General features: G+C 39.0%; 1 protein-coding gene across 2 annotated transcripts in view; it reads right to left on the bottom strand.

The window, feature by feature from the left end:
• PCDH15 (protocadherin related 15) overlaps window positions 1–13,306 on the bottom strand; it is a 2,374,726-nt gene that overhangs the window by 917,401 nt on the left and 1,444,019 nt on the right. For both annotated transcript variants that reach the window (XM_077258870.1, XM_077258871.1), the window contains 3 exons: window positions 12,277–12,470; window positions 10,048–10,180; window positions 2,901–2,980 (listed from right to left, as the gene is read on the bottom strand). In XM_077258870.1, the coding sequence (XP_077114985.1) occupies window positions 2,901–2,980; window positions 10,048–10,180; window positions 12,277–12,470 (407 nt within the window). The remainder of the gene's footprint in view (window positions 1–2,900; window positions 2,981–10,047; window positions 10,181–12,276; window positions 12,471–13,306) is intronic.

Raw genomic sequence — 13,306 nt, 5'->3', positions numbered from 1 at the left:
ATTGGTCTGGCTGTAACTTCTACAGCTCAAAACTTTACCCTAAGTATCTCTGTTATCAGCAGCGCAAAATATAATGGGTATAAAATGCCCATGTCCAATGGATTAAACACTTTAAATCAAATAGCATATTTTAAAAAAATCAAAGCAGCAGGAAGAATAACGTTAAAGCCAAACTTGGCCACTTCTTTCTTGGTGACAGGTCCTCTTTGAGAGGATATCAATGGTATTTTGTAGCTGGTGAGAAGGGCTGTTAAATAAATCACACTGTGGCCCATAAGTTACTAGTTATGCCTCTAACTGAACATATGTATCTCATATATTGCTATACTTTCACACACATAGCTGACTTTTCAAAAATATTACCATTTTTGCTATAAGTACTTACAACTATGATTTACTTAGTGTAAAAAAGTGTCAGAAAATATGTATTGGTCAATATGTTATGCTATATGCTATCATTACACGTGAACAGAAATTTGTCATAGAACTGTATATAGTATAAAAGCATCCTGGTATATTAAGTGGCTTCTTATATATATATTATACTTAATGCATATGTGACTGAGAGAGAGAATAATACATTCTGTACTGCAGTTTGAAACATGTAGTGACTATGTAACCAACAGGAGAACAGATAATATTTATATAAATGCAATAATATTAAGAATTCAGAAGTGAATGATTATACAGAGAAAAGTAGTGCTACATAATCAACATTCATCTCCAGCAGTCTGCAAAAATCTCTTCTGTGTCAGTTACTGAAAGATATTAGACAGTCCTAAACATTAGAGTTGCTACACCAAGGGGATAAGGTCATGGAATTACGGAAATCACAGGATGCATACCATGTTAATTATATGCAAATGATGAAAAAATGTGAACAAAATTTTCAAAACCTATTTCTTTTTTCCAGTATGAGTGCCACCTATCAATGGTAGTTGATGGCCATCTGAGGAATGTTCCGTCATGCCAAATGCACTTGGGCATGCAAATCATTAAAATCCACTGTTAGCAGCTTTGCAATTGCTGACCAATGATGTCCTAGATGTGCTGGATGGGAGAGAAGTCTGTAGATGCCCAGAGCCATGGTAGCATATTTAATCCATACAGGCTGCTCACTGTAGCATGAGCAATATGCAGACTGGAGATGTTGTGTTGAAAACAGCTCTGGGCACTATTGAGAAAAATGGTTGTACCACTGGTTCTACAACCAAATCATAGCAATACCAAGCTGATAGTGTACCAGCAAGAAAGACTAAAGAGGTGCGGCTACCGTTTGTTATACCACTCTGTACCATAATTCTGGGAGAAAGAACCAATGTGATGTTTCATCGCAATGGCCTTATTTATAGCATTGCCCATGTGGCCTCAAGACTAATTGTTAGGGCTAGCGTAAAGCACCAAGTATAGATAGGTAGCTACAAGGTGCGTTCGCAGCCCGGGGTCCATCGTGCAGAGATATCTGCTGCAAAGTAACGGCAGATAACCTGTGAGCTCACACGTGGGTTTAGCTTCACCCCGTGTGAACTGGAAGTGATCTCTGTTGACTTACCTGGTGGACCAACAGGAGCTGCAACAGGGCCTGAGCGTGTGACCCCTGACCTCCAATAAGAGGTCCTCCCACGGGCAGGCTCAGTGCATGAAAAGCAGGACTTAGTCCCAGAAAAGCCTGCTCGCTGCTGACCAGTGCTGGCTACAAGGGCAGAGCCTGGAAAGGCAACAGTAACCATTCGCACAGTATCAGGCTGAGCCAGACGCTGGGACTGACGTCTCCGCTGAGCAGGTTCCACTGCGGCTGGAGGAGAATGGGAGATTTCCCATGTGCAGCGGTGGGAACTCGACACCTAACACTAATCTCTGCCTATCATTGCATCCAAAATAAAATTGAGAGCCTTTGCTGAAAAAGATAGACCTCTATTCTAGCTTGTATTCCTCAATTCTAGCCTCCGATGTCTATTTAGATGCTTTCTGGACAACATCATGAAGTAGCTTTCAGTAAGGACCATCTCATTGGTCCTACTACTGGGATAATGATGTGGGGTAGAATAATATTTGGTAGCTAGTCTAGCTGTAGTCTTCTCTACAGGTACACTAATACATTGGTGTTACATTGATTTGGTGGTTGAATGGATATGTGTCAGGAGCCATTTTTGAACAAATCATGACAGGCTGCATGTTGTTCATGCTACTGTTGTAAGCTTGCTTGGCCTAACCTTGCCACCATGGCTCACATAATCTAGGGACTTGTCTTCCATTGAAGGAGCTGCCAGCAGCTGATCTTGATGATTTGTGTGCCCAAATGCATTCAAATGACCGAACATTATTTAGACAACCATTATTCACCTCATTTTTAGCATGTTTGCTAAGGTTTGTAAGTGAGATCATCAGTGATACTGAATAATTAAAAATGTATTGAATATTTTGTTTCCATTTATTCATAATTTGCATAAAACTTTTCCTATTTGGTGTTGCAATTTTACAGTTGAGGAGTTGTAGTACTTTAAAAATTATTTATACAGTTTTGTGCATCAGCTACTGCAGAACATCACAGCATGCACATCAGATTCCTTTTTTTAAGAGAATAAGGGAATTTATTTTTGGAGACATTTTTTCAACTATAAAATATAAAGAAAAATAAAAGTTTAAATACACTTGGCATACTGCTCTGTACTTTTATATGTACAAGGAAACCATGAAAATGTTTAGTTTACATTGAGACTTCAGTATCCCTAATGTATTGTATTGTCACTTGTCAGAAAATGATATTCAATGTTAAATCTTTAAAGATAAGTTGCAAATATCTATTCATAATATTATACAAAACATATCTATTTCAATCAGTGAAAACAATAACAGAGAAGTAAAATGGCTAGACTATGAATAGTGTAGAGCTATCTCACCTCACAGATAAGTTAAAGACTTTTTGAGGATCTCCATTTTGTATTAAATAAGTAATTGGATCTCCTTCTCTGTCTGTAGCCTAAAATACAAAAATAATCATAAATGGTCATAAAACAGAATATTTTAAATAATAATCACATGATCAACAAGTCTGAGCCTGACGTCAAAATCTTAAGTTAAAGTACTGAGTAAATGTATTTCACTCTAAACTTCAGAATCAGACTACACAGGGTTTGTTTGTAGTCTGTATCCATGAACACACAGCTTTGTTTAGGGACTTTGAGCATGAAATGTAAGAAATGTTTGATCAAGAGACTATTTACAAAGTTGTTGAATTTCTTTAGCAACATATCATGGCTAAAACAACTGGTTTATGGCATTTGGTGTAAAATCTTTAAAATGTTTACTATACATAACATTTTATTATAAATTAATTCATATATTTGAATATTAAAATGACCACACAATAAAACACTCATTGTGAATTCATACTTTTGTATGATATTTGCTTCTTTTATATATTGTCCCAGCCATTGGATTGCTATCTATTTCATCTTTGCCACCTAATCGCCAACTGCTTTTGCCTTGTCTGTAAATATATTTTATCACAGCTGCAAATCAAGTATCAGAAATGCAGTATGGCTGCTATTTATTCAGTTAGGAGAAGTATATAATGTACAGATGTACAGAGGTAGCTGAGCCTGGAGATTCCCATTCAATGGGATACACTCTGACTTCATGATTAGTTTTCTATTTAGGTTTACTTTTCCTTTATCTGAAAAGCAGAGTTCAATCTTTTCTCACTGGGATGTTATAGTATAAAATGTAAAGTCTTAAATGACACATTCCGCCTGACTTTATCTGAAGGCTTCATGATGGCCCTCAAGAAGCTATCAAAACTTGACAGCTGTAATTCTTTAATTTGGTTTTAGTACAATTTTACTATAAATGTTTTTGAGCAGAAATGTTCCCTGACCAGTGATCCGTATGTCATCCTTGTGCAGTGCGAGGATGCAATTTTCTCACATGTAAGCATCTGTGTGACATCCATATGACATCCGTATGGCGAGATTCTCTCGACGGCTTGCAAAATGGACATAGAATGGATGCATGGGCTCAAATATTTGTGAAAACATATATACAGTCTATATACTATATATATATACACTGCTCAAAAAAATAAAGGGAACACTAAAATCCCTCATCCTAGATATCACTGAATGAAATGTTCTGGTTGCAAATCTTTATTCATTGCATGGTGGAATGTGTTGAGAACAATAAAACCTAAAAATTATCACCGTAAATCACAATTAATATCCCACGGAGGTCTGGAATTGGAATGATGCTCAAAGTCAAAGTGGAAAATGAAGTTACAGGCTTATCCAACTTCAGTGGGAATGCATCAAGACAAGGAAATGAAGCTCAGTAGTGTGTGTGGCCTCCACGTGCCTGAATGACCTCCCTACAACACCTGGGCATTCTCCTGATGAGGCGGCAGATGGTAACCTGAGGGATCTCTTCCCAGTCCTAGACTAAAGCATCCACCAACTCCTGGACAGTCTGTGGTGCAATGTGACGCTGCTGGATGGTGCGAGACATGATGTCCCAGATGTGTTCAATCGGATTCAGGTCTGGGGAATGGGCGGGCCAGGCCATAGCTTCAATGCCTTCATCAGGAATTGCTGACACACTTCAGCCACATGAGGTTTGCATTGTCCTGCATTAGGAGGAGCCCAGGGCCAACCGCACCAGCATATGGTCTCACAAGGGGTCTGAGGATCCCATCTCGGTACCTAATGGCAGTCAGGCCACCTCTGACGAGCACATGGAGGGCTGTGCGGCCCTCCAAAGAAATGCCACCCCACACCATTACTGACCCACTGCCAAACCGGTCATGCTGAAGGATGTTGCAGGCAGCAGATCACCCTCCATGGCATCTCAAGACTCTGTCATGTCTGTCACATGTGCTCAGTTTGAAACTGCTTTCATCTATGAAGAGCACAGGGTGCCAGTGGTGAATTTACCAATCCTGATGTTCTGTGGCAAATGCCAAGCATCCTGCACAGTGCTGGGCTGTGAGCACAACCTCATCTGTGGACATCGGGCACTCAGACCATCCTCATGGAGTCGGTTTCTAACCATTTGTGCAGACACATGCACATTTGTGGCCTGCTGGAGGTCATTTTTCAGGGCTCTAGCAGTTCTCCTCCTGTTACTTTTTGCACAAAGGCTGAGGTAGCAGTACTGCTGCTGGGTTGTTGCCCTCCTACAGCCCCCTCTATGTCTCCTGGTGTACTGACCCATCTATTGGTAGTGCCTCCAGCCTCTGGACACTATGCTGTTAGACACAGCAAACCTTCTTGCTACAGCTCGCCTTGATGTGCCATCCTGGATGAGCTGCACTACCTGAGCCACTTGTATGGGTTGTAGAGTCTGTCTCATGCTACCACGAGTGTAAAAGAACAATCAACATTCAAAAGTGACCAAAACATCAGCCAGAAAGCATTGGTACTGAGATGTGGTCTACACAGCAAACCTTCTTGCTACAGCTCACCTTGATGTGCCATCCTGGATGAGCTGCACTACCTGAGCCACTTGTATGGGTTGTAGAGTCCATCTCATACTACCACGAGTGTGAAAGAACAATCAACATTCAAAAGTTACCAAAACATCAGCCAGAAAGCATTGCTACTGAGATGTGGTCTGTGCAGAACCACTCCTTTATTGAGTGTGTCTTGATAATTGCCAATAATTTCCATCTGCTTTCTATTCCATTTACACAACAGCATGTGAAATTGATTGTCAAGCAGTGTTGCTTCCTAAGTTGCTTCCAGAAGTTTGATTTACCCACCGTTATGTTCTGTTGTTTAAGTGTTCCCCTTATTTTTTGAGCAGTGTATATATATATATATATATATATATATATATATATATATATATATATATATATATATATATATACAAGATCAGAAAAGAGCAAAAAAAGGCACTGCCTGAAAAATCCAGGTGATCCCAAAGAAGGGCCGAGGTGTCAGTCAATAGTTCATGAGGATTCAGCCACACATACAGAACTAGGGTGCTCTTCAGGAAAAAAAACATATGATTCCAATGCCATCAACGAAGAACAAGAGAAAGCACTCACCGATCTAAAATTCCAACTTTATTGAATCTTCCTATATAAAACTTCATGGTCGGGGGAGTGAGGAATGGAGCTCAGGTGAGCAGGAGAAGACGATGGCCATTTTGCACTGTGTTCGCACTTGCATGGGTCTGTATCACCAATTTTCGGACTGACTTACCTTCATTTCATAAAGAAATGATGGCCTCTCGTATACATATATACAGTACAGACGAAAAGTTTGGACACACCTTCTCATTTAAAGATTTTTCTGTATTTTCATGACTATGGAAATTGTACATTCACACTGAAGGCATCAAAATTATGAATTAACACACGTGGAATTATATACTTAACAAAAATGTGTGAAACAACTGCAATTATGTCTTATATTCTAGGTTCTTCAAAGTAGCCACCTTTCGTTTTGATGACTGCTTTGCACACACTTGGCATTCTCTTGATGAACTTCAAGAGGTAGACTCCGGGAATGGTCTTCCAGCAATCATGAAGGAATGGACATCGGGAATGTCACCGGGAATGGTTTACAATTCACAGGTGTGCCCTGTCAGGTTTAATAAGTCGGATTTCTTGCCTTATAAATGGGGTTGGGACCATCAGTTGTGTTGTGCAGAAGTCTGGTGGATACACAGCTGATAGTCCTACTGAATAGATATAGAATAGAATAATTTGTATTATGGCAAGAAAAAAGCAGCTAAGTAAAGAAAAACAAGTGGTCATCATTACTTTAAAAAATGAAGGTCAGTCAGTCAGAAAAATGGGGAAAACTTTGAAAGTGCCCCCAAGTGCAGTGGCAAAAACCATCAAGCGCTACAAAGAAACTGGCTCACATGAGAACCGCCCCAGGAAAGGAAGACCAAGAGTCACCTCTGCTTCTGAGGATAAGTTTATCCGAGTCACCAGCCTCAGAAATCGCAGGTTAACTGCAGCTCAGATTAGAGACCAGGTCAATGCCACACAGAGTTCTAGCAGCAGACACATCTCTACAACAACTGTTAAGAGGAGACTTTGTGCAGCAGGCCTTCATGGTAAAATAGCTGCTAGGAAACCACTGCTAAGGACAGGAAAAAGCAGGAGAGACTTGTTTGGGATAAAGAACACAAGAAATGGTCATTAGACCAGTGGAAATCTGTGCTTTGGTCTGATGAGTCCAAATTTGAGATCTTTGGTTCCAACCACCGTGACTTTGTGCGATGCAGAAAAGGTGAACGGATGGACTCTACATGCCTGGTTCCCACCGTGAAGCATGGAGGAGGAGGTGTGATGGTGTGGGGGTGCTTTGTTGGTGACACTGTTGGAGGTCTCATTAATCTGAATCCCCATCAGATTAATGAGACCACCTTGACAATGGTTGATGGGCTCACACTATTTGGCCAAATTCTGTGCAAAGCGTCTCACAAATATTTTTCCTAATGTTCAAAAAGCCATTTTGCTATTCATATTTCATGTATTTCATATCCGGCATGCTTTGGCAGGATAGAGTGCAACCTTTTTTTTTGTATATTGTATATGGAGGTAGCTGCTCCTGGTATGCACCTATTCACACTAGTTTGTCTAGACATAGTGCATTTACGACAGGGAAAAAACCTTTCATATTTCTTTCAAAAAGTGTTTAATTTCTGTGGGCATTAGAGTGCTGTACCGTAGGTGCAATTAAATTGCCAAGATTGCATGCTTTTTTGTATATGAAACATGGATGTGTAGGGCCATGACTTCCCAAAATTTTATCATCCTTAAGTACCCCCCAATGTCTATTTACTATTTTTTTTAAAAAATACTGACATTTGAATTATATTATGTTATAATTGAAACAAAGTCCATTGCATCCTTTTCCTTTTTCCGGGGTATTTCTTTCAGTAGGTCTTGGTGTTGAGCAATTTCAATACAGTCTCATGTATTGGCTTTTTGTTACGTTTATTAGCCAGTTGGGAAAATGTCAGCTGTCTATCTGAATGAAACTATTGGCATCTGTGGGTTTATTAAAGGTACACGTATGTATAGAAGACTTCTCGATAAAAATATTTAAATCTTACACTGCTGATTTCATTGTCCCATTGCTCCATAGAACTATTTTAATTACAAGTTTTTTATTGCAGGTCCCCCAACAATTTCTTCCAGGTGGCTATTAACCATTTCTGGCTTTTTAACTGTTTAAACGTATCTTTTCCTCCACAGCTGAGCAAGGTGCAAGAACCAAGTTGGGCTAAGTGCAATTATCTTATGGGCATAGCGCAATCTGTCCATTGGTCATTTTTTCTTGTGCTGACAGTCTCAAGTATTACCCCCAGTAAATACATGTTTACATGTTCTAGGTCTCATCTAGCGTATAATTATTATCAAAAAATTACTGTGGATACACACTATTCTCCTCTAGGTCTTATTCTGTGCAAATTTATTACTAGAAAATATTTTGAGTTTTAGCAACAAATTTTCAATGATGTTCAGATCAGGCGGCTGTGATTGTCATTGTAAAACTTTCAGCTTGCGCATTTTGAGGTAGTCTATTGTGGATTTTGATCTGTGTCTATGATCATTACCCATTTGTAGAAGCCAAACTCTTTTCAACTTCAACTTTTTTTTTTTTACAGATGGTGTTATGTTTGCATCAAGTTGTTGAACTTTCATTGAATCCATTCTTTCCTCTACTTGTGAAATGTTCCTTGTGCCATTGGCTGCAACGCAACCCAAAAAATTATAAATCCACCATCATGCCTAATGGTTGGCAAGATGTTCTTTTCCTGAAATGATGTGCCTTTTTTTCTCCACACATACATTTGATCATTGTGGCTAAAGTGTTCTATTTTAACCTGGGTCCATTGGACTTGTTCCCAAAATACATCAGGCTTGCTTAGATGTAATTTTGCAGACTTCTGATGCTGACTTTTATGCTGAGGATGCAGGAGAGGTTTTGATGACTCTTCCATGAAGACAACATTTGTGCAGATGTCTATGAACAGTAATGTAATGTATCACAACTCCTGAGTCTTCTAAATCTTTCTTTAGGTTATTTGCAGTCAAGCAGGGTTTCTGATTTGCCTCTCTAGCAATCCTACGAGCAGCTCTCACTGGAAATTTGCTTGGTCTTCCAGACCTTACCTTGACCACCACTGTTCCTGTTAACTGCCATTTCTTACTTCTTCTTCTTATAGCCTATTTCTGCTTTGTGGGCCTCCACCATTTTCAGCAAGGCTCGTTTTTTTTGGCACAAATTTAGAAGAGGCTGGGTTTTTATGAAGCTATGTGTTAGGTGTCGAGATCCCGCCTCTGCACAGGGGGAATCTCAAACCATCTCTGCTGCAGTCTCCCATTCTTCTCCAGCTGCATTGGAGTCTGCTCAGCGGAGATGTCGGTCCCACCGTCTAGCTCAGGCTAATACTGGACAACTGGTTACTGCTGCTGGATTTATCGTTGTGGGCCAGTTGAATTGCAACCAAGGTCTCCCTATCTGGCACCCTTAGACTTTTATCTTTGGGGTCATCTGAAGGCAATTGTCTATGCTGTGAAGATACAAGATGTGCAGCATCTGAAACAACGGATACTGGAAGCCTGTGCTAGCATTTCTTGTGCGGTGTTGCTATCAGTGTGTCAAGAGTGGGAGAAGAAGGTTGCATTGACAATCCAACACAATGGGCAGCACTTTGAACACATTTTATAAGTGGCTATAAACTTGTAAATAATTCATGAAATAATAAAGTTATGTTAAAACCAAGCACACCATTGTTTTTCTTGTGAAATTCTCAATAAGCTTGATGTGTCAGATGACCCTCTTCCCATTGAAAAAAATAAAGTTGGATCCAAAATGGCCAACTTCAAAATGGCCACCATGGTAACCACCCATCTTGAAAAGTTTACCCCTCCCATATACTAATGTGCCACAAACAAGAAGTTGACATCACCAACCATTCCCATTTTACTTAGGTGTATTCATATAAATGACCCACTCTGTACATTGTCAAGGCCACATTATCGTTCATTTGCATGAAAGTTAATGATAACTGAACCTAACATACCTGCAGGTTTAGAAGAATAGCTCCTATACGCATTGCTTCACTGACTTCAAGGTTGTACATCAATTGCGCAAAGCGTGGAGGACTCTGGTTGTTCGGTGGTAAAACTTCAATGTAAACAGTGGTTATAGAGCTTCTGTAATCAACAAAAGAAACATCTATAATTGACAGCTTTAAGCATAACTAAAAGGAAATTAGATCTTGATATAAAGGAAATTGAAAAAGTAGAAAATGTGTACTTGTTATCCTGAAAGATTTACAGTAGAGATGAGCTAATCTTTTGAAAATTGAATTTACCAGCTTCACTGTACCTTCCAAGAAAAATAAGTTTTGCAAAGAATAAATTTACAATGAAGCTAAATGCTGCAAAGCCTTTTTTGTCTAGGAAAAAACATATAACACTGAAGTCTCCCATAACTGTACTAAACCCCTTTGAACTCTTTCCATGTGATTTCAACCTCTATGGCTAGGGTAAAATGCATGGTAGATGACTGTAACCTAGAGCTTATTTAACAACACACTGCATTATCAGACTTTCTATGCTACTTAAATTTAAATTATCTCTAGGCTGTAAAACCCTAAAATGAACACTGCTTTTGCGGCCCACATCTTTTAAACTGCCTGAGACGGCCTCACCTGATTGACTGTGCTAGAACATGTCATTGCAAGACATTATGGAGAAGTCTGTTCTTTATTTGATGCATTCTTGAACAATATGTGAATACGGTACCACGCATATTTTTGTTTCCAATTTTCATTAATTGAATGTCGATTTTTGCAAATTTGCCAAAGTTTGCAAATTTCAGTAAATTCTACATACAGTAGATTTGCATTAGATCTATTCACTTATCTATACGTTACAGCAATCATCTAAAATAGCCAATATTGTAATGAGGTGCAAATAAATTATGTCTGCTTTGCTCCTTTGATACCTTCCTCACATCTGCTTCAGCCAAATAAAAACAAGATAGAGTAAGTCTTTGCCTAATTTTCCAACAGTGCCAACAGACACAAAAGAGAAGGTCTCTGCTGAAATAAGTTACATACTTGTGGAAACTTCATTTCCACAAATTAATATACATTTTTGTGAGTTTAAATTGTGATATAGGGCAGTACGGTATCAAGAAAAGCAAAGGTATTATATGTTGCAACTATTTTTTGTAGTATTTAAATTTTATATCCCAATTATGCTCAAATTAATCCAGATAACTATATATTTGTATCATACTAATTTCTAAAGACAGAGTCAATCAACATTTTTAAGGAGAAGAAAATAGTGTAATGTTTAAAAAATGCAATCGTAATTGGCAAAATATCACAATACATAAATTTATAAAAAATTATGATTACGTTGAGAAAAAATGCAGTTGTCGACCATATCTGTCATGAGTAGGTCAGGCTGACCTGGGAGATCTGGGGGTAGAAGATCACTGTGCATTGTGAATCGCAGATCTTCCATTTAGCCTGTGTATTTGGATCTCATATTAAATTAATTTGGCTTCCTTTGGTGCTGAAGAGGTTAAAGGCCCTTTCTATGCTGGTCAGATACAGGCAGCTCCATTTCAGCTGCTTCTGATCTGGTTGTTAACTCTTCCTATAAAACCTGGCCAGACTCTCTCTGTCCTGCTGATGAAAGTTCTGCTTCCTTGGTCTTAGGAGACGCTGTGCTGAATAGGAGTTTATTGTTGTGATTGGAGATTCATCTTCCAGTGCTGTGTGCTAAAGCTAAGTAGTTGAAGTTTGAAGTTGGAGTTGCAGTGTTCTGTAGGTTACTGTTTCAAGTGTGTTTATTCCCTGGTCCCTTTTCCCATTTAGTTTACTCTTCCCTGTCCCTATTCTCCCCCTATTGTTGGTTAGTGATTTTGTATGGTAGAGGTTTTCTGTTATCCCTGTTCTGTCTTTATGTGGTGTACCTTTTATTGCTGTCCTCATGGTGTGGGGAAGGGGACAGATTAGGGTTTTACACGAACATGGTAAAGTTGGAGACTAGGGCCTATCTACTTATAACAGTACCCCCAGGACAGGGATAGTTAGGGTTCCCAGCTCCAGTCACAGTTTGAGGCCCTTCTTTCTTACTGAAGACTATCACAACGGGACAATATCATAGACACATTAAAAAAAATCATTAATACATTCAGCCAAACAAAAAAGATAACTATGTGCATCAAAATAGGTGCTAAATCTCCTTCAATCAAAATTCTGAAAATGTACTTATATTATATTTATACATACCTTCTTTGTGCTAGAGGAGCGTTGTCAGAACCTTTAACCGTAAGGGCAAATGAGTCCCCGACAGTCAGCGTTACTCCTGGAGTGATGGTGATGACTCCTGTTTTGCTATTAATGACAAACTTTCCCTGAGCTCCTGCTAAGATTTCATATGTAATCTGACCATTTACACCTTCATCTGCATCAACAGCTGTAAGCTGGAGATAAAAAAGAACACAAGAAAAACATTTAATTTCAAAAATTCTGTTTCTCCGTGACTTTACTTTAAATCAGATGATGTTAAGATTAGAAGAAACTGTTCCATTTAGAGAAAAAAAGTTCCTTAAGCATTCATCAAATGGGATTCAAAAAATTATACTAAATAATAAATGGTAATCTAATAGCACATTTCTGAAATATTTCAGGAAGCAGGAAGTTAATCAGTTCATAACAACATAGTTGCTAATGTAATGCACTGGGATTATCAGTTGAAAACTAACCAAGGACAAGCTCTGCTCCACAGGAGGTTTCTGGCCTCCCAGAGCTCGCCTTAGGACACCTACGTTACGTTTTGACAGGTGTACCGCCCCAGTCGAACTCCACACCTGCCATTTGTATGTTTTTAGCCTAGCATGTATTATCCTAGCAAGAAGTTTACGTTTATAAGAATTAGGATTTCAAGTCTATTGAAGGCAAGGATGGATTTTAGTTATGGAAGGTTTTGTGCAATGAATTGGGGACATTATACCAGGGTGGGGGATTTTATACCAGAATTGGGGACATAATACCAGGATGGGAACATTATATCAGAAATGGGGACATTAAACCAGGATGGTACATATTATACCAGAAATAAGGACATTATACCAGGATGGGAACATTATACCAGGAAGAAGACACTATATCAGAATTGGAACATTATACCTGGATGGGTGGCATTATTACAGACTGGTGACATTATACCAGATTGACAGACATTATACCAGGGAGAGGACTTTTTACCAGGATAGGTGGCATTATACCAGAATTGGGACATTATACCAGAATGGGGACA

This window comes from Ranitomeya variabilis, chromosome 4 (genome assembly GCF_051348905.1).
Source record: "Ranitomeya variabilis isolate aRanVar5 chromosome 4, aRanVar5.hap1, whole genome shotgun sequence".
In the NCBI taxonomy this organism is placed as follows: domain Eukaryota; kingdom Metazoa; phylum Chordata; class Amphibia; order Anura; family Dendrobatidae; genus Ranitomeya; species Ranitomeya variabilis.
The sequence above is the reverse complement of the archived record's forward strand: the minus strand, read 5'-3'. Positions and strand labels throughout refer to the sequence as shown.